Source organism: Candoia aspera, chromosome 3, assembly GCF_035149785.1.
Source record: "Candoia aspera isolate rCanAsp1 chromosome 3, rCanAsp1.hap2, whole genome shotgun sequence".
Classification (NCBI taxonomy): Eukaryota; Metazoa; Chordata; class Lepidosauria; order Squamata; family Boidae; genus Candoia; species Candoia aspera.
The window spans coordinates 113,590,253-113,609,725 of record NC_086155.1 but is presented as its reverse complement, the minus strand read 5'-3'; the positions used below and the strand labels follow the sequence as shown (position 1 = coordinate 113,609,725).

General features: G+C 40.3%; 1 protein-coding gene across 1 annotated transcript in view; it reads left to right on the top strand.

Moving 5' to 3' along the window:
* The window catches only part of ZMAT2 (zinc finger matrin-type 2), a 44,914-nt gene extending 30,576 nt beyond the window's left edge, over nt 1-14,338 (top strand). The window contains exons 5-6 of the mRNA XM_063298640.1: nt 9,068-9,213; nt 12,814-14,338. Of these exons, the coding sequence (XP_063154710.1) occupies nt 9,068-9,213; nt 12,814-12,957 (290 nt within the window). The 3' untranslated portion in view covers nt 12,958-14,338. The remainder of the gene's footprint in view (nt 1-9,067; nt 9,214-12,813) is intronic.
* Nucleotides 14,339-19,473: the final 5,135 nt, after the last annotated feature.

Sequence of the window (19,473 nt, the reverse complement as noted above, 5' to 3'; positions counted from 1 at the left end):
CATAGTTGCTCTTTGAGTGAGATGGGCGGTGACTAAAATTGAAATATAAATAAATAATAAATCAATAAAGTGTAATTTCAGTCAAACCTATGGAGTTGGTTTTCAGGTCTGGATTATCTTGAAGGGCTGACACATCATGAGTACTAAAATTCAGAGAATTGGTAACAGTGAACAGCTCTCAAGTATCATCTGTGAGTCTACATATGCTTTGCTAAGTAGAGCTGTGATCTCTCATAAGCATCTCCAAAAGGAAGGTGTGACTTGGAAATACAGCGATGACTATCTGAAATTGGGATTTTATTTGCCCTTAGATCCTTAGTACTCTGAGATTTCTGTTGCGGAATATTCTGGACTAGCAAATTTGTGTTAAGTATTATGACATGGGGTACATAAAATCATTCAGAAGGAAAATAAATATTTTTCTGGATTAATTTTTTGGTACAAAATTTTAAAAGGTCATTAAAAATGGAGGAGATGGGAAGGCATTACTGAATGCAACAAAAATCATTATCTTATTTGCCAAAAAATATGAACTCCCTTGCACTTAGATGAAAATGTAAGGAGTGGGTTGTCTGATTGGGTGGCATCCGTATTTTCTGAATGTTTATTTAGTGTTCAACAATTGCAGAACGTTGAGGAGAAGTGCATGAAACTAACATTTCTTGCTACTTTCTGTTTCAGATATAATGCATGATTTAGTTTTTAACATATAGAGTGCCTTGCAATTATTATTAAACAAGTGGTTGTTTTTGCTCCTCCAGTTCTACCATTCTAGTATTTTCCATATACCCAGGCAAACATATGCCTCTTCACTCCAAAATAAAGTGAGGATAGAAACATATTCTATTCTGCTGCTTCTGTTTGCCTTGGTGGCCTAAGGAAAAAAAGGCACAGCAGTTTTAAGTTTTTAGTCTTGGTTGACTGAAAAAGGAGCATTCTTTTTTATTATATAATCTACAGGTGACCTTTTTCAGTACTGAGTTAACTGAGGCATTCATTAACTACTTGAAATGTGAAAGCTATGCTAGTTTTTGTTATATTCATTTGTCATTACATCCTTGTGTATTTAAAAAGTCCTAAAATCTTTACAGCTACCATATAGAGGGCTTGAGATAAAAATTTTCTCTTATTCATCCATTCTTTTCCCCTGATCCCACTTTCAGACTTCTTTAGTTTTAAGATGTCTGCACATGAACATCAAGTGGAATAACACCATAGAGAGGCTTCTTCTGTACAGCATCCCTTTATCTGGAAGAATATACTATCCATCACGTCTCCAAATTCCTCTTGAAAATGATGCTGTGAAGAGAAAAGGCTTCTCTCTGTCATGGGCCATTCCACACAAATTGCTTGACATATGGAGGCAGACTCCATGCGCTGCTTGAAAAACAATCACCACATAATGATTAATTATGAAGTTCCCCATGGAGTAGTGGAGAATGACCTATAGTTTTTTTTTCCACAGTAGCAGACTCTGATCAATATATAGTGGGCTACATGAGCAGATGTCCACTCTTGCACCAGACCTTCCTGTTGAGCTCCCTTTGCATCTCCCTCCCCATACACTACAGATCTGCTCTGAAGGTTCTTCTGACCCATCCCAGCAGGCATTGGGAGAGGTGAGTGGGAGGAGCCTTGTCTGAGCTGCTGGATTGTTTCCTCTGCTCACAAACTGCTAACTCTCCCGTGAGAAAGAACAAGGGAGAAGGGCAGGTCAAGAATCTGCCTCAGCTATCCTGTCCACTCCTCACCGCTAGGCCAATTGATATCATTAATGACTCTTGGTTTTGTAGTTTTCATTGTAATTTCACTTGACTCCTTGAAGTTGGAATATTAATAAATATAGTACAATTCCACAGTAATGCTGTTTTCTTTTTTCACATTCTTATGTGCCTGACTTTACCATTGGTTTTTGCCTTAATAAATCTTAAATGTCAGGTTGTTTTGCTTTTGAATTATTCAATACTGTGCCATTTATAAACTCATTCTGCTGTTTAGTAATTGCACATTTACTTGCAATAAATGTAGAGAGTTGTGAATGGTAAAGATGGAAAGCCCCCGTAAGTAAAGAGAAAGCAAACACAATATTATATCCATATGTTTACGTTAGCTGGATTTCTCTACAATCACTGATTCAAAGCTGAGTTTTTTGTAGAAATTTCATTCAGCTTTCCTTTCAATATAGAAGCCATAGCACAAGCAAAAGAAAAAGAAAAAGAACCACTGATTGCATTTCATACCATAGACAACATAGAGACATACTAGCTCGTGAATTCTGACAGAAATAGATGGGATGTAATAAGAGCCCTGCTGGATTAGGCCAAGAGCCAACATCCTATATCATGCATTGCTCCATCAGATTCTTTCAGAAACTTAACAAATATGTGTAATGATTGCCTATTCTAAAACATCATCAGACTCACAGGCAGAAGTTTAAGGATATCTGATTTATTAAAGAACAGCATGCAGGATCACAAAGAAAGCTGAGAATGCTAAAAGCGCGGGCAAATTCAAACTAAAAACCCTCGGTGCAAACTAAATCCCTCCCCCCTTAGAATCTTCTCAATTCTACAATCCCCGGTGCTCCTAACGGTTCCTGATGGTCTGCGGGAAAAGTCCTTGAGCAGAGCACATAACCCAAACACATTCCATTCCCCTGATTCCACATACAGAGCTTGGTACAAGGTTTCACAGCAGCTCCCTCCCATACAGAAACACGCATCAGCGCCATGGCATGGGAAACGTTACGATGTTTAAAATACATTGAAACAGTGAACATGACAACATGAATGAGAGGGTGATAATCCTCTCTGCTGCTCTTCCTGAGTAACTGGTATTTAAGCCATACTACCTGCGGTTTCATAACTAGCAAACTGCCCTCAAAAATGGTAACCATTGATACTTTGTTCCTCCATATAGTTCCTCAATGTCTAGTCTCTTTTTAAAACCATTTAAATTGGTGGCCATCACCATATCTGTTACCCGCCAATTCCAAACCTGAATTATACATTGTGTAAAGAGGTATTTCCTTTTATTGGTCTTGAATCTCTCTGCATTTAGGTTTAATAGAAGACTGCCACTGTAAAAGGGGGAGAACAATATCTGTGCTCAGTAGATATTCACTAGTGTTCAAAGGAGAACAATATCTCACTTTCTACCATATATGGTTTTATATACCCCAGCCCTATTTCTTCTTGCTCCCTGCCGAACTAAAAAAATCCCAAATGCTATAGTCTTTACTTTAGCCTCCTGCAAGATGCAAGAATAGAAATCTCATACCTCATTTCCAAGAAACTGCCTGGGTTTACACACGCCGGCCCTGCATTCCTGCCTTGGTGTAGCTGATGGTTACTGCTACAATCAGCCGTCTTACAAGGGGAATGCTTTACCTGACATCCTAAGCCCTGTGTGAAATAGACAGGGACCCCACAGATGGTATGCCTTACTGGCAAATAAAACACAAAGCTGATAATCATGAAATCTGTAGCACCACCTTCTGACCCTGCTGCATGAAGTGTATGCTTTGGGAAATCAGCTCCCCCTCCCTCTTTGAGAGGGAGATCGCTTTCACAAGAGATAAATAAAATTATGCATAAAATTAGAATATAAATAAATAAAACACGATAAAATTAAGCATAAAAATAGAATGTAAAAGTTCCTTTTTAATTTTAAGTAGTCACATGTACGGTTGTAATTGAAATTATTCAACCCCCATTGCTAATCAGGTTGATTGTCAAAATGTACAGACTTTTCAGCTGTTTGCAATGAACAAATCAAATGAAAGCAATTGGAATAGCTCAAAACAACAAATGCTTCAAGTGGTGTCTCCAAAGTCAACTGAAAATGCAACTTATAATGACCTCTCCAGTCTCAGAATTATTCAACCCCTTCATGGCAAGCATCTTCAGTACTTAGTAGAGCACCCTTTTGCTGTTATGACCTGCTGCAAATGAGATGCATAGCCAGACACCAGCTTCTGGCAGCGTTCCTGAGGAATCTTAGCCCATTCCTCACGAGCAATGGCCTCCAGTTCAGTAATATTCTTGGGTTTGCGTGCTGCAACCGCCTTCTTCAAATCCCACCAGAGATTTTCTGTGGGGTTCAAGTCAGGTGACTGTGATGGCCACTGTAGAATCTTCCAGGACTTCTTCTCCATCCAAGCCTTAGTGGAATTTGAGGTATGCTTGGAATCATCGTCCTGTTGGAAGGTCCAATGACGCCCAAGCTTCAGTTTCCTTACATGACGTTTTCTCCTAGGATTTTCTGATGCTTCAATGAATCCATCTTGCCGTCCACACACTGCAGGTTTCCAGTGCCAGAGGATGCAAAGCAGCCCCAGAGCATCACCAAACCACCACCACGCTTAACTGTAGGCAGAGTGTTGTTCGCAGCGTATACGTCATTCCTCTTCCTCCAGACATATCACTGATCCATTGGGCCAAAAAGTTCCAGTTTTGTTTCATTGCTCCACAGAACAGAATCCCAAAACTTCTGTGGCTTATTTATATGATTTTGAACATAGTGGAGCTGACTTTTCTTGTGCTTTTGGGTCAGTAGTGGTGTATGTCTTGGAGTTCTGGCATGGGACCCTTCTGTGTTTAGTACGCGCCTTACTGTGCTCACTGAAATCTCAGTGCCTGTTGCCACCAGGTCTTGCTGCAGGTCTTTTGCAGTCACTCGAGGGTTTCTCTCCACCTGCCTTCTCAGAAATCTGGTTGCAGCCACTGACAGCTTCCTTTTTCTGCCCCGTCCAGGTAGTGTAACCACTGTTTCTTTAACTTTGAACTTGCAAACTATGCTTCCAACTGTATCTCTAGGAACATTCAGTGCCTTCGCTATCCTTTTGTATCCTGTTCCTTGTTTGTGAAGGGCGATAATCTCTTCTCTTACCTTTTTGGACCATTCTTTTGACTTAGCCATACTGTATTTCTAACATGCAGTCAAATGTGACACTCAACAAAGCCGTAGCCAGTTCAGGTATTTCATGTGTTTCAGCTCAAGCACACCTGGTGCAAGTAATGAAGCCCTTGATTAGTTGCATCAGGTGTGCTTGAGACAACAGCTGTTTTGCATACTGTATGTGTGCTGTTGTGCCGGACTCTATGCAGGGGGTTGAATAATTATTCAATATCTCAATAGTAAGAAATCTCTCTGGAGCCTGTTAGGTCTCAGTAAAGTATTTCGTTTATTGAAAGATACAGTAGCACTGCCCTCTGCATCTAAAGACTCAAGTAATTGTATTTCCTCCACCCTCTTCTTTTATCAGACCCAGGTCCCTGCCTTCATTTGAAATTGAATATTTACAACTGCTTTCAGTTTTACAACATGAGCTTCAGCAACATTCTTCACTGTCTGTTGGCAGATAACACTTTAGCCACAGCATTCTGGTGTCAACTTGCTGAGTATGAGAAGTTTCTAATTCTTGCTGGCTCTGTGATGTTTCCAGCTCTCTCTCACATCAATCAAGTCTCCCCCTCCATCCCTCCTTTACAACCCATGACAGAGAAAAAGGTCCAGAAGGGGGTTTTATGACTTCTGGGGCCAAACCTCTGACAATTACAGTACTTTTGTCTGATTTGTTCATTGCAAACAGCTGAAAGTCTGTACATTTTGACAATCAACCTGATTTGCAATGGGGATTGAATAATTTCGATTACAACGGTAAAGCATCAGGGGCAAAGGAAGTAAAATATGGGGCTGTTTAAAACAGAAAGGTATTTTAAAAGGATCTCCAAATGAAAAAGACAAAAGAATATGTATGGGCCTAGGTAGACAAGAAGATAATACTGATACACTTCTAATTTAAACACTATTTAAAGAGTTTCCAGATTGCACAGAATGCTCACAATACTGGTATGTAAGCCCTGGTAAGTTGCTTCTCTTCTTTCTGCTTCCTGGAGGAAAAAATGCCTGCAATTTCTCCCTACTCTCCCACAGACAAAAAAGTTCTCATCTGGAGAGGAAGAGTTGTGAGGGAATCTCCTTGTTAAAGTCCATGATTCTGGAAGATCCTGCTTGTTATGGAGGAATGTATACAGTATTCCCTATCTGGGGAACAGCTGTCAATCTTGTGAATGCGAAGTGGCATCACATCATCCCCTAATTATTTTGATAGGGCTTCTTTGCAGTTCTACAACCTTTTTTCAGATGTGATCAGAGCTGTACACAGTAATCCAAGTGTGATTTTGCTATAGATTTATATAAGGACCTTACCAGATTGGCAAATTTTGCTTCAACTCCCTTCTTAATTATTCCATGTTAGAATTTGTCTTTTTTACTCTGGTACTTTCATTGAGCTATCTACCGTGATTCTAAACTCCCCTTTCTCATCAGTCATGAGAAAGTTGTCGAAGGGTTTTTTAAAGTCCAAATATACTGTACAGTGTCTGTTGGGTCATCTGTATCTGTATGCTTGTTAACATCCTCAAAAAGTCTAAAAGATTAAGACTTAATCACATAGAAATCACATTGTCTATTTCTCAGTAAGGCTTATTTTTCTTTGAATTTGATTGTTTGCTCTTTAGTAGTTTCTACCACTTTACTTGAATTGACATTAATTGAAGTAGCCTTTAATTTCTTGTAACTTCTTCTTAATCCCTTTTAGAAAATTGGACTGTTTCCTACTTCTTGGGAATACATGCCAGACTTAAAGTGAAGTTACAAATTTTGTCAGAAGATAAACAGTTTCACATTTTAATTGTATAAGAATCCTTGGGTGGATACCATCTCATATTTATATATTTATATATAATGTGTGGAAAACCAGCTTAAGCACAGGTATCTGTTTTACATTCTCAGCAGTAAAGACGTAAGCAAAGAATTAATTACATTTTTCTGCAATTTCCATATTGTCCACCTTTGATATTCCTGTCATTCAACAGCTTCCTGGGTCAGCTTCCTGTTTCAAATATATTTAATAATTTTTTATTCCTTGTCTTAATGTTGGTTGTCCATATGCTTAACATATTTTCATTTTCTATCTTTTATTGACTACTTCTGTGTCTTTTGCTAAAGTTTAGGGTTAACTTCATTGGGAGAAGGCTTCCATATTTTGAGGGATGCCTTCTTGTCATCTAACAGCTTCTGCTAATTAGCACTTTTGGCATCCTTTTGGATTTTTTGATACCATTCTTGATTTGAAGTTTACATTTAAAGTGAGCATCTATTATTGCAGTTTTGAATAATTTCCAAGCATTAGAGAGAGACTTATCCCTTTCAGTTTCCTTTTGAAGTCCTTTCATTTGGCCCACAAACATCCCTTTGATAACCCTTGGAGTCTTTTGGTTCCTTTTTTGCACTGATAGGATTAATGGGGGAAATGGTTGTCCTAAATCTTGCAGATGCTTAAGGCATCCATTTCATTGTGTAAAATCCCTAAAAACCTTTAGAGTGCAGTCTTTGACATGCGTGTGTAGGTTGGTGCAGATCTTGAGCCAGTGGAAGTTGCACATCTCTGATTTGCAAATATGTTGAATAATTTATTCTAATAACTAAACACAGTTTAGTTCAGTAACTTTTATATTACAGACATGATTCTGGGCACTACTTAGGATTAAGCCTGTTCCCTACACTGGGCTCCTTCATTACCTCTTGGAAGGCACAAACATTTAGCATATCCAGATATTTGGTCTCCTTATCAGATAACATTCATTTTCCCAGCCTATGTGAGTGTAATTTAAGTCACCCATTGCTGTTACTGATGTTTCACCTGTGTTCCTCTGATGTCATTTTCCTTCTGAAGCAGCCTGAGCTTATTAATTGCAGCTGGGGGGAGGGGGGGAGTAGTATGTTCTGCAGTGCAGGGATTCTGTGGAATCACTTTTGAGTTCTACAAACTCTGTGCTTCTTTCAGACATGGAGCCACTCTCTGTGGGCACTTATTCCTGCCCTTTGTGTAACTTACATCCCAACAAGACTGTATCCAGCTGGTTCTCTCCATTTCACCTGATTTCTGTAAGGCTTGCTATGTAACTCTGTTCTCTCCTAGTATTAAACACATCTCATTTTGACTCAGGGGCTTCTGGGATTTGCATACAAGTGCTTACACACAGTATCTTCATTTAATTCTTTTTCCCATATGGCTTTCTTGATCAACTACACTAATTTTCTAGATCTGCACTACCCCCCCCCCTTTAAACCATTATAGTAATTTATACCCTCATCCTCTTCCTGTACCAAATGCTCCTTACATCCTGTCAGCTTTCCCCACCAGAATTAGTTTAAAGCTGCTTTGCCACATTTTTTGATAATATGTGCCAGCAATCTGGTACCTTCTTGGTTCAAGTGGGCCCTCCCCCATTTGCACAAGCCCGGCTTGTTCCAAAAGGCACTCTAATGCTTCACAAATCCAAACCCTCCTCCCAACATCATCTCATCCATGCGCTAAGGCTGCTCAGGTATGTCTGTCTAGTGGGGCTGGCATGTGGAACAGATAGCATTTTGAAGGAATCTGCTTTGACCATCCTGGATTTCAGCATTCTACTCCATAAATTTGGTTTCCAGGACTGAATAATCACTAGTTCCAATGTGCAATACAGCCATGTGCTCTTCTCCAGCGCTCTTTGCCAGACTGCATAGATGGTGTGTTGTACCCACAAGCCTTAATTCAGTCAGGCAAGTCACCATGCAACTGCATGCCTATCACTTAGCCATCCATCTGTGGTAGAAATGTGTAGCTATAAATGCAGCAAGCAAATGTAGGTTCATCCCTTGTCATTTATGCAGCATATCAGTGTCATCAATATTATAAATGAGAGTGTTCTAAAATGCATCTTTTAATGAACCCCCACCCCCACAAGCCCAGGAATACAAATCTAACTTGGTATACAGACTTGGATAATTGGGTGGGATGAGGATGGACCCTTGTATTACTCTGGGGGAGATGATGAAAACAGAACAGCGTTAAAAGAACTCTCGGTCCAATACTTAACAGCAGTCATTATCTACTTGTACAAAGTATTGCTCAGCTTCAAGAAAACAATACATTCTGCATGTGATGCCTGTTAAAATATTGGTAAGGTTTCCTAGGCAACTCTGAAAATACTTAATTGGTTCCTGCTTTTTCTAGATCAGAGGAACCTTGGTATGTCCATGAGAGTAGAGCGTTCTACTCTGGATCAAGTGAAGAAACGCTTTGAAGTGAACAAGAAAAAAATGGAGGAGAAACAGAAGGATTATGACTTTGAGGAGAGGATGAAGGAGCTCAGAGAAGAGGTGAGGTATAGCCCAGAAATTAAACAGGACATGATTGTAATGGAATACATCTAAAGTTGATAGGTGTTTTATTACGATTATCTTACTGAAGTGTCATTTCTATATCATCTTCAAAAAAGATACCCAGCAACAATGGTGATTGTTTTGTAATTCTTGATGGAATTAGATCTTTGTGCCAAATTCAGCATATTTATTATTCTGATATTGCCCCAAGAGTTGCTTGTTGTGAAAATGATTCGGAAAGTTATTTTTGTTTCTTGATTTCCCCAGTGTAATAACGGGCTGAATATAGCATTCAAGTTTTCTCTTACGGTATTTCATTGGCTTTGCAGCAATCTGGTGATATTGTGTATGAAGACTTCTAGAACATGTTATCCTGTGAATAGGAAAGTTGTGTATTTTGGTCATTTTTTAAAACCAAAATGTGACAAAAATTAGAATTATTTCTCATTCTTTTAATATTAGAGAGGCAGGATATGCTGTCTGTCCTGTCCAATAAAACAAAATCTGTTTTTAAAAATGTCTTATACCTAAAACTGAAGTTTGTTTGCTTATTTATTTATTTATTCAATTTGTCCCTGCCCATCTCCTCCCATTAGGGGACTCTAGGCAGTTTACAATAATCGATTAAAACAACAACCACATAATAAAATAAAATATACAAATATAAAATTATTCTAATCAATAAATATAAATAGGAGTAAAAAATAAAAAAGTCCAAGTGGCAGGAGAACCTAAAACGGTCCATATGTGGGAGGAGTGGTCTATAGCAGCCATCCCCATGTAGATATTATATATTCCCCTCTCCGCCCCAAGCGAGGCGGCAGAGCCAGGTCTTCAGACTCCTCCGGAAGGCCAGGAGCAATGGGGCCAACCTCACCTCCAGGGGCAGCATGTTCCACAGGGCGGGAGCTACTGCAGAGAAGGCCTGCCTCCTGGATCCCACCAAATGAAGTTCTCTTACAGATGGGGTCCACAGCATGCCCTCTCTGCACGATTGGGTGGGACAGGCTGATGTAATGGGGAAGAGGCGGTCCCTCAGGTAACCTGGCCCCATGTTGATAACCAACACCTTGAATTGGACCCGGAAGCAAACTGGTACCCAATGCAGCTCATGCGGCTTTGGTGCCCTTCTAGGGGCACCAAAAACAGCCCACGCAGCTGCATTCTGGACCAGCTGAAGCTTCTGGATACTTTTCAAGGATAGCCCCCTGTAGAGCGCATTGCAATAGTCTATATGAGAGATAACAAGGGCATGAGTGACTGTTTGAAGGGCCTCCTGGTCCAGGAAGGGGCGTAACTGGTGCACAGCATGTAGCTGCGCAAAGGCTCTCCTGGCCATGGCTGCCACCTGCTCTTCGAGCAGGAGCCGTGAGTCCAGGAGGACCCCCAGATTACGCACCAGGTCTGTCTGGGGCAGTGCAACCCCATCCAGAACCAAAGATGACAATGTCCCAGATACGGAAGAGCCATTAACCCACAGCCACTCTATCTTACCAGGGTTCAGTTGAAGCCTGTTGTTCCCCATCCAGATCCCTACAGTCCCCAGACACCGTGAGAGGGCAGTCACAGCATCACTTACCTCACCCGGGATGGAGATGTACAATTGAGTATCATCTGCATATTGATGATACCTCACCCCGTGGTGACAGATGATCTCACCCAGTGGTTTCATGTTGATGTTGAAAAGGAGCGGAGAGAGTACCGAACCCTGCGGCACCCCACAAAGAAGGGGCCGAGGGTTGGATCTCTTGCTCCCAATCACCACTGATTGGGACCAGCCCTGGAGGAAGGAGGCGAACCAGCGTAAAACCATGCTGCCCACCCCCAACTCCCTGAGCCACCCCAAAAGGATACCATGGTCGATGGTATTGAAAGCCACTAAGAGATCAAGAAGAGCAAGGATGGATGCACTGCCTCCATCCTGCTTCCACCAGAGATCATCCATAAGTGTGATCAGTGCCGTTTCTGTCCCATAACCGGGCCTGAAACCTGACTGAGAGGGTTCCAGGACCCTCTGGAACTGCAAAGCCGCCACTTTCTCAACCACTTTCCCCAAAAAGGGAAGGTGGGAGACTGGATGAAAATTGTCCAGAACAGTAGGGTCCAGCAATGACTTCTTGAGGAAGGGGTGCACCAACACCTCTTTAAAGGCAGCCGGGAACACCCTCTCTCCCAAAGATGTATTAACCATTGCCTGGACCCAGCCACTGTCTCCTCCTGGGCTGCTTTTACCAGCCAGGAGGGGCATGGATCTAGATGACATGTGATGGCATTTACAGTCCATAGGATCCTGTCCACTTCCTCAGTTGTAAGATCTGAGGAAGACTTTCAGAAGTCATGGAAGAATCTTCAGTGCCATTCACAGGTCCCAGAAACAGAAGAAATAATTTGTTTATTATTGCATGCATATATGCATATTTAATACAGGTTGCAAAATTAAGGTATTTTTGCACATTGACTTTAGTATTTAGCATAGAAGCCCAATGGTAAGATGGATGGATGGATGGATAGATGGATAGAGTTTCTTATGTATCTTCCAGAAAGATATACCTTGCCTCAACATGACATAGTATCTTTTTTAGGAGAGGCAATTTGGGAATTTATTTTATTTATATGCTACCTTCAGTCATTTGAAAGTAACCTACGTGATGACCCCCGGTCATTTTTCCTTGCAACAAACCCCCTATGATGTTAATTAGGATGAGAAAGAGTGACTGGCCCAAATCATTCTGGAACTGAGTATCTGGGGACTAAACCAGTGATCTGGGAATGCAAAATGGAGGTTTTGGCAGGCCATGGATTGGCTGTCTTTATCAAGTGGGAGATGCAGAATTTGCTTTTGGATTTTTGGTAACAAGGAACAGTATAGAAATCATAAAAATATATAATTTTGTTCAGGTCCACCTAATAATCACTGCGAGCCATGATTTTGATCTCCCAGGGTTGTGGGTGGTTAATATAAAAAAGATCTGCAATGCCACATAAGCTTTTGCAGCTTTAACAACTGCTAAAAAGCTGTTAAGCGAAGTCCCACTTCAACATCTCCCAACACAAGCACGGGCACCTTCCAGGTTTTGCAGTCTCGCAGATCAACAAAATATTTTGATTAGAGCTGCAGAAGCTCTTTGATGCCAGAGCCATTCAGAGCACAGCTTATGTTCTGCTGAGCAGCTGTCATCAGGCTGTTCCAAGAGCCATCAGCTGCTGACATTGCCTGCTGGCATCATTCAGCACCACATTTGTAACAGGGCATCAATACAGAATCCATGTGATTGTTTTCAAACAAAGCTGTATTTCTATCACTATTAATTTCTGATGAAGCCTTCAGTATTGGTTTAACTGCAGATGCTAACAGTGAATGGGTGCTCTCCCATGCAATCTGAGTCTTCTCATGCCACTTCAGTGTGCACGCCTTTGGGTTGCTCTCCTTCCATTGTTTCTTTGGGATGAGCCATTTCTCTTCCACCCGTTTTTTTTGTTCTTCAGACCAGAAAGCATGTTGTCTCAGTTGCCTAATTTCTGAGGTTTGTCTTTCTTTTCAAAGATTCTAGTTGTGCAAGCAAGCTTGGATAAAAGAGTTATTTCCCTGTGTTGCAGGAAGAAAAGGCCAAAGCCTACAAAAAGGAAAAACAGAGGGAGAAGAAAAGGAGGGCAGAGGAAGACTTGACATTTGAAGAGGATGATGAAATGGCAGCTGTAATGGGTTTCTCTGGTTTTGGCTCAACCAAGAAAAGCCACTGATGAGCCACAAACTGTCTTCTGGATGGCTACTGTTTCTGTCCTGCTGGTGCTTCAAAATCCTAGGAAGACTTTTGCAAAGAATTTGTATCTAAATATTCTGTTGGAAGTTGGGAAACAATTCCACACTTCCTGTGTGGGGCTGATTCTGCCCTGCCATCAGTAGAATCTTCCTGTCTGAAAAGGTAGCACCACATTTGCCTGTGTGTTGGTAACTCTGAATCTCAAATAAGAAACTAGTATCTCCCCTCCCCTGGTCCCTTGACAATATTTAGGGATGCATCTTTTTTCCAGATCTGCTTGAATGCACATACACTCTCACACAGAATTCTGTGAAGATTATGGAGTGATTTTTTAAGAACTCCATTCCTCTTGGCCTTGTCTGCAGCTTCCTGTTTTCTGGTGCAAGTTCTGCTTGCTTCTTACTTTATATTGTACTGCTCTGTGTGCATGAGAGATGTGCTACTGGGTATATTTTTTTTCTTTTAATAAACTCATAAAAATCTAGTGCAATGGGGTTTTTTAAACTGTTTTATAAAGTGTTTATATATGGGGTGGGGCGGGGTTTGGTATGCTTATCTATGCTATTATTTTTCAGGACCCACAGGAGATTATTATAACCTGTATAACTGAGCAAGGGTGTATTGTCTACACCCTTAGCTTGCTGAATTTTTTAAAGAATATCTCCAGCTGGTAACTTAGGAGGATCAAGGTTTCTCCTTGATCCCCTTTCATTGATATAGATAGTAAATAAATGAATATATGAGACTTTGGTAGGATTAGGCTAATGTGAAAAAAATAACATTTTCTGAAAAAGCAATAAATTGTGGTGCTCTGCTCTAAAAATAGAGAATTTTTCTCATCAGGAGAAGATGACCCCAGTGGGAATGCCTGTATCTTTAAAAAAAAATGAAATCTCCAGTTTAAAGGTTTTCCAAGGTTAGAACAGTAAATTGCCCTTTGGGTTTAATGCAAGTACTGAGAAGGAATCCCAGATGAGTCTCTTTTCCATTAAACTAGAATGATCCTTGCCAGTATCTTGCCACTGGCCATATTGAATAGATATCTCTGAGTTTTATCAGAACGGATGGGGGTTTGATAGAGAAGAAGGGGCTTTCTTGCCATCTTGATTCAGACTGGAGAAATGTTATCAGTGCTGCTCTAGCTGCTGTTTATGCCCCATGTCATTTTCATTGCTTTCTTAATTTTAGTTCAGCCAACCCCACTGTGACTCATTCATTGGTTTAGGAGGATTTATATCTAGCATGACTGATTTTCATAGTCTCTCCCTTATAGTGATGGGATCATTGTTCTTGCCTTTCTCCTCACTTTAATTAAATCTTACGTTCTTTCATATACAGGTAGAATAAATCCTATGATGCTTTCTGCTGTTTTAATTCCTTAATCTTAGGCTGCTGACAGCTTCATTGCCTCAGATATTTCCACTTCAATTCAGATTATAATCCCCATTGAAGATGTCATTGAAATGATACGAAACCTGTAGTACTGCTAGCAGAGATACAAATGTCCTTGGAGACTTGATCCTTTAAAATAAAAAAAAAAAACCTGCTTAATGTGCCTCAAATTCCTTCCATGCACCAAAGAGAAATGAACATTTAATTCCAACTATGTCCCTATTTGCATTCAAACTATAAAGTCAACTCTATTTGAATGTATGAAAAATGAAGCCTGTGACTAAATATTCTACACAATTTGAAGAGAGGGGGTACAAAAAACAAAGGGGTTTACAATGTGTTAATTCTTTTTATGCACATTAAAAATTTGGTACATTTTGAATAATTTTACCCTAGCTAGCAGTGTTGCGAAGTGCTCATTATTGTATGCGAAGTGCTCATTATTGTACCCTGAACCAATTTGGCTATTGGTGATGAGAAATAGTGTAATCCAGGGGATCTCTGATACAGGTGAGCAGTAGGAAATGCTGGGTCCTCGTGTTCTAAACTTAATAGTAGACTTGCTTCCGGGGGAGCTTGTTAGTGTGAATTTCAAAAAGATTCCGTTCTACATATTGTTAAAAGCTCTTGCAATTGAGGCACAGTCCTTTTATCTGCACTTTATGGTGGGGAAAATCAATGGCTACTTAGCTCTGGTGGTGGGTATATTAACTTCTAGTCTCAGAGATTGACAGTGTTTGCTGGGAAATAAATGGGAATGGCATTTGTGTCCTGCTTATGAGTTCCCATACACACTTGCTTGATCTTTGTGGAACCAGAATGCTGTACTAAATGGGCCTTTGATTTGATGCAGCACGGCTCTTGTTGTGCTCTTGAAAAGGTTAACATAGAGATACTTGGTTTTTTAAGCCATGCAGTACAGATAATTAGCATGGCACATTAATGTTGTATAACTTCCTACTCTAAGTTTGGGTAGCGTGTGGTTTGTCAAATTTTGAACAACTATTTTAATGAAGAATAATATATTGTACCCACTCAACAAGTGACAGAATTGTATCAATTGCCAGTTGATAGGATGAAAGGTGAGAGAGCCCCTCTGCACACTATGATGTGTATTTGTGCTTCAGTGTGAATAGAGAGAGGAGTTTAATTTCCATGGTACTTTCTTCTCCGTTCCCCATTAAAAGCCTATTTAAAAGCCTTTTCCCTATATTCCAGCCTAAGGGCATCTTCCTCCATGGGGTCAGAGCATCTGCCTGCACATGCAGTATTTCTGCCTGTCTCTCCCATCCCAGCACGGGAGCTTTTTTCTGAGTGGTGGGGGAGAAATGCCTTTGTCTTGGTCACTTGCTGGGAGCAATGGAGTGTGTAGTGGCAGAGATACAGACTCCTGCTGGATTCCCAGCAGCAGGAGCTGCCTCTAGCCAAGGATGCAAAACCAGTTTCCTTGGAGGAAATAATATTTAGAAAAAATCTAGAGAAAATGTTTTTTTCTGCAAAGATCATTAACCCTAAGTTCCCCATGCAACTTTCTGCTTGCTGAAACTAGCTCTTTCTTTTTCTGGCTGCTCACACCACAGATCTGTGTATTGCCCACTAATCATCCAGTGGTAGTTTATCTCCTTCACCTGCCCGAATTCCTTTGTTGCCTTTTTCATATGTATGTGTGCTGGTTCTTCCCAGGGACCCAGGGGCTGCATAGGCTGATCTGGTTGGAAATTTTTTATCTGTGATTCTGGCTGAATGGATACTGTGATTTGCTCCCTACTTTGGTTAGGCAGAAAGGGTGGGGAGACTGGGTGAAGTGTGTATCATAATTTCTTACTAGGTTTATTTTATCTCTTCTGTAATTTATTGCTGTTCATGCAGACATCATGTAAAGTCAGAAGGATGCAAGTTTCGTTTTCCAGTTTTAACAGAGCAGGAAATTAAAAATGGTTGGTATCCAATATGGGAATAATGATGATTAAGCTTGTGTGGTTGCTTCTTTCCTCGTACTGTTGATCCATGTAACCCACAATTTTGGTTGATAATAACTGTAAAGATGACACATTTCACTTCTTTAAGCACTGTCCCCCCCAATCACATTGATTTTTTCTGAAGTTTTGTATATATACACATGTTCACAAGTACACAGGGTTTTTTTAATTCAGCAAACATGAAGATAAAAAGGAAAAACAATAGAAAAACCAGACACTAAAGCAAAAGCAAATTAAAAAAAATAAAAACATGCCAAGTATGAGAGTGTGTGTCTGTGTGTGTCTGTGTACACATGGGCACAGCAAAACACACAACTCTGATCTGAGAAATCCAAACATTTTAAATATATTCAATATTTCTATCCAGAAAGATTGTCATTATAACTAATAAATGGTGACCAGATTTAAATATATTTATCCTCCATTTTAGGATTTTTCAAAACTCTTTCAAAGATAGGAGAAAACACCTTGTCCAAAACAGTTTGCTTTTTGCATGTATCTCAAAACCCTTTTTTAAAAACTACCTTTTTAATCTAGGTGAATTTTAGTTGATTGTAATGCTCTAAATTAATTAATTGAGGTATATTTTGAATAAATTGGAGGCATGAAAGAAAAATATATTCTAAGCAGACCAAAAAACCCTGCTTTGCAATTTTGAAAGGTAGAGTTCTGATGCAGTCTTACAATGTAAACCTATGTATGCCCACTCATTAAATCAATTTGTGAGCAATTTTTGCTACTTCACCCTAGCATTACTTGCTGCAATCTGAGATTATTTTGGACCAAGAAAGAGCTAGTTCAGTTAAGGCAGCATCATACTGTCTACTTTCTTTGCTAAAGGTTTTCAGAATGTCTGGCAACCTGTTATCTTTCTGTTAGTTTTTGCATTGTTTAATTGTATATCCAGCTATATCAATCATTTTAAAACATTGTAATAGTCTGAAAAGCAGTTTTGATTAAGTTGCAGGCTTCTCCATCAGATCTGGAGTGTTGATCCTAGCTTTGCTTATCACTCAACCTGAAGAATAATTCTAGTGAATTTGAAAGCTTTCACATTACTCTGGGATATTTTAGCTGCATCCAGTTGAGCTAGCAGATTGCAGTTACATCACGGCTGTTTCTAGCTACATCTCTTCCATTGTAGGGGACTGCAGCCATATTTCTGTCCACAAAGTTCTGGTTTTAGAATTCTTTGCAAAGGACACTGATAATAGTGACTGTTGCTATAGTTTTGTCTTCTAACTGGAAAAGGCAAGATCTGTGACTTGGGAGACATTAAGGCTGACAATTACACTGCGTGCACAATTATTAGGCAAGTTGTATTTTTGAGGATGAATTTCATTACTGAACAACTACAGTGCTCTCTGTCAATCCAAAATGTTAATAAACCTCAAACCTGAATATTTAAGACAATAAAAGTGAGATTTTGGCTTTCTTAGGAGCATATCTATGTGTGCACAATTATTGGGCAACTATTAGGGTGCAGAATTATTATGCAACTAAATGAAAAACGAAAATTCCCCCATCTCTTATTTTCATCTGTTAAAGTGAGAATAATAAGCAACTCAAAAGTTACAAAGAAACATTTCTGACATTTGAAACAAAAAATCAGTGACCAATATAGCCACCCTTTGCAATAACAGTCATAAGCCTTCCATTCATGGAGTCTGTCAGTGTCATGAGTAAGGATGGCGAGCAGGGGGCTCCCATCCAGACTGTTAAGCGCAGAATTAGGTAGCCATTCAAAGAGACACAGATCGGGACCGCCTTAACTTTGGGGTTTATATGTCTGGGTTTTTCCCACGCTTCTTCAGTTTGTTAGGATTCCTGTTATGTACAAGCAATAAAACATTAGAGACCAGTTCCTTGTCTCAGCGTGTTTCCTGGCAGTTAGGACAGTCAGTTTCTTGATCTGTTGATGATCAACTTTTTGTGCAGCAGCAACCACAGCCTCCCAGACACTGTTCAGAGAGGTGTACTGTTTTCCTTCACCATAAATCTCCCATTTGAGAAGGGCCCAGAAGTTCTCAATAGGGTTTAGGTCAGGTGAGGAAGGGGGCCATGTCATTATTCTTTCATCTTTGAGGCCTTTACTGGCTAGCCACGCAGTGGAGTACTTCAATGCATGCGATGGAGCATTGTCCTGCATAAACATCATGGTCTTCTTGAAAGATGCAGACTTTTTCCTGTACCACTGCTTGAAGAAAGTGTCTTCTAAAAACTGGCAGTAGGTTTGGGAGTTGATTTTGAGTCCATCTTCAACCCGAAAAGGTCCAACTAGCTCATCTTTAATAATACCAGCCCATACCAGTACCCCACCTCCACCTTGCTGGCGTCTGAGTCGAAGCGGAGCTCTGTGCCCGTCACTGATCCAGCCATGGGCCCATCCATCTGGTCCGTCAAGAGTCACTCTCATCAGTCCATAAAACCTTTGAAAAATCTGTCTTCAGATATTTCTTGGCCCAGTCTTGCCGTTTCAACTTATGTGTCTTGTTCAGTGGTGGTCGAATTTCAGCCTTCCTTACCTTGGCCATGTCTCTGAGCACTGAACACCTTGTACTTCTGGGCACTCCAGGTAGGTTGCAGTTCTGGAATATGACAGCACTGGAGGATAATGGGTTCCTGGTAGCTTCATGTTTGATTCTTCTCAAATCTTTGGCAGTTTATTTGCTTCTTTTTTTCTCAACACGTTTCTTGCAACCCTGTTGACTGTTCGCGACAAAACGTTTGATGGTTCTGTGGTCACACCCCAATATCTTAGCAATTTCAAGAGTGCTGCATTCCTCTGAAAGACTTCTTACGATTTTTGACTTTTCAGAGTCAGTTAAATCTCTTTTTTGGCCCATTTTGCCTGAGGAAAAGAAGCTGCCTAGTAATTATGCACACCTTGATATAGGGTGTTGATCTCCTTAGGCCACACCCTCCTTCATTACACAAATACACATCACATGATATGCTTATATCCCATAAGCATTCAGGTTTATACAGCTTGGAGGTGGAAAATATGCATAAAAATTATGATATGGTCAAAATACTCACTTGCCTAATAATTGTGCACACAGTGTAGAAGCCACACACATCTTCTCTGTCCTCCCTACTCCCTAGTAAACTCTTCAGGACCACGT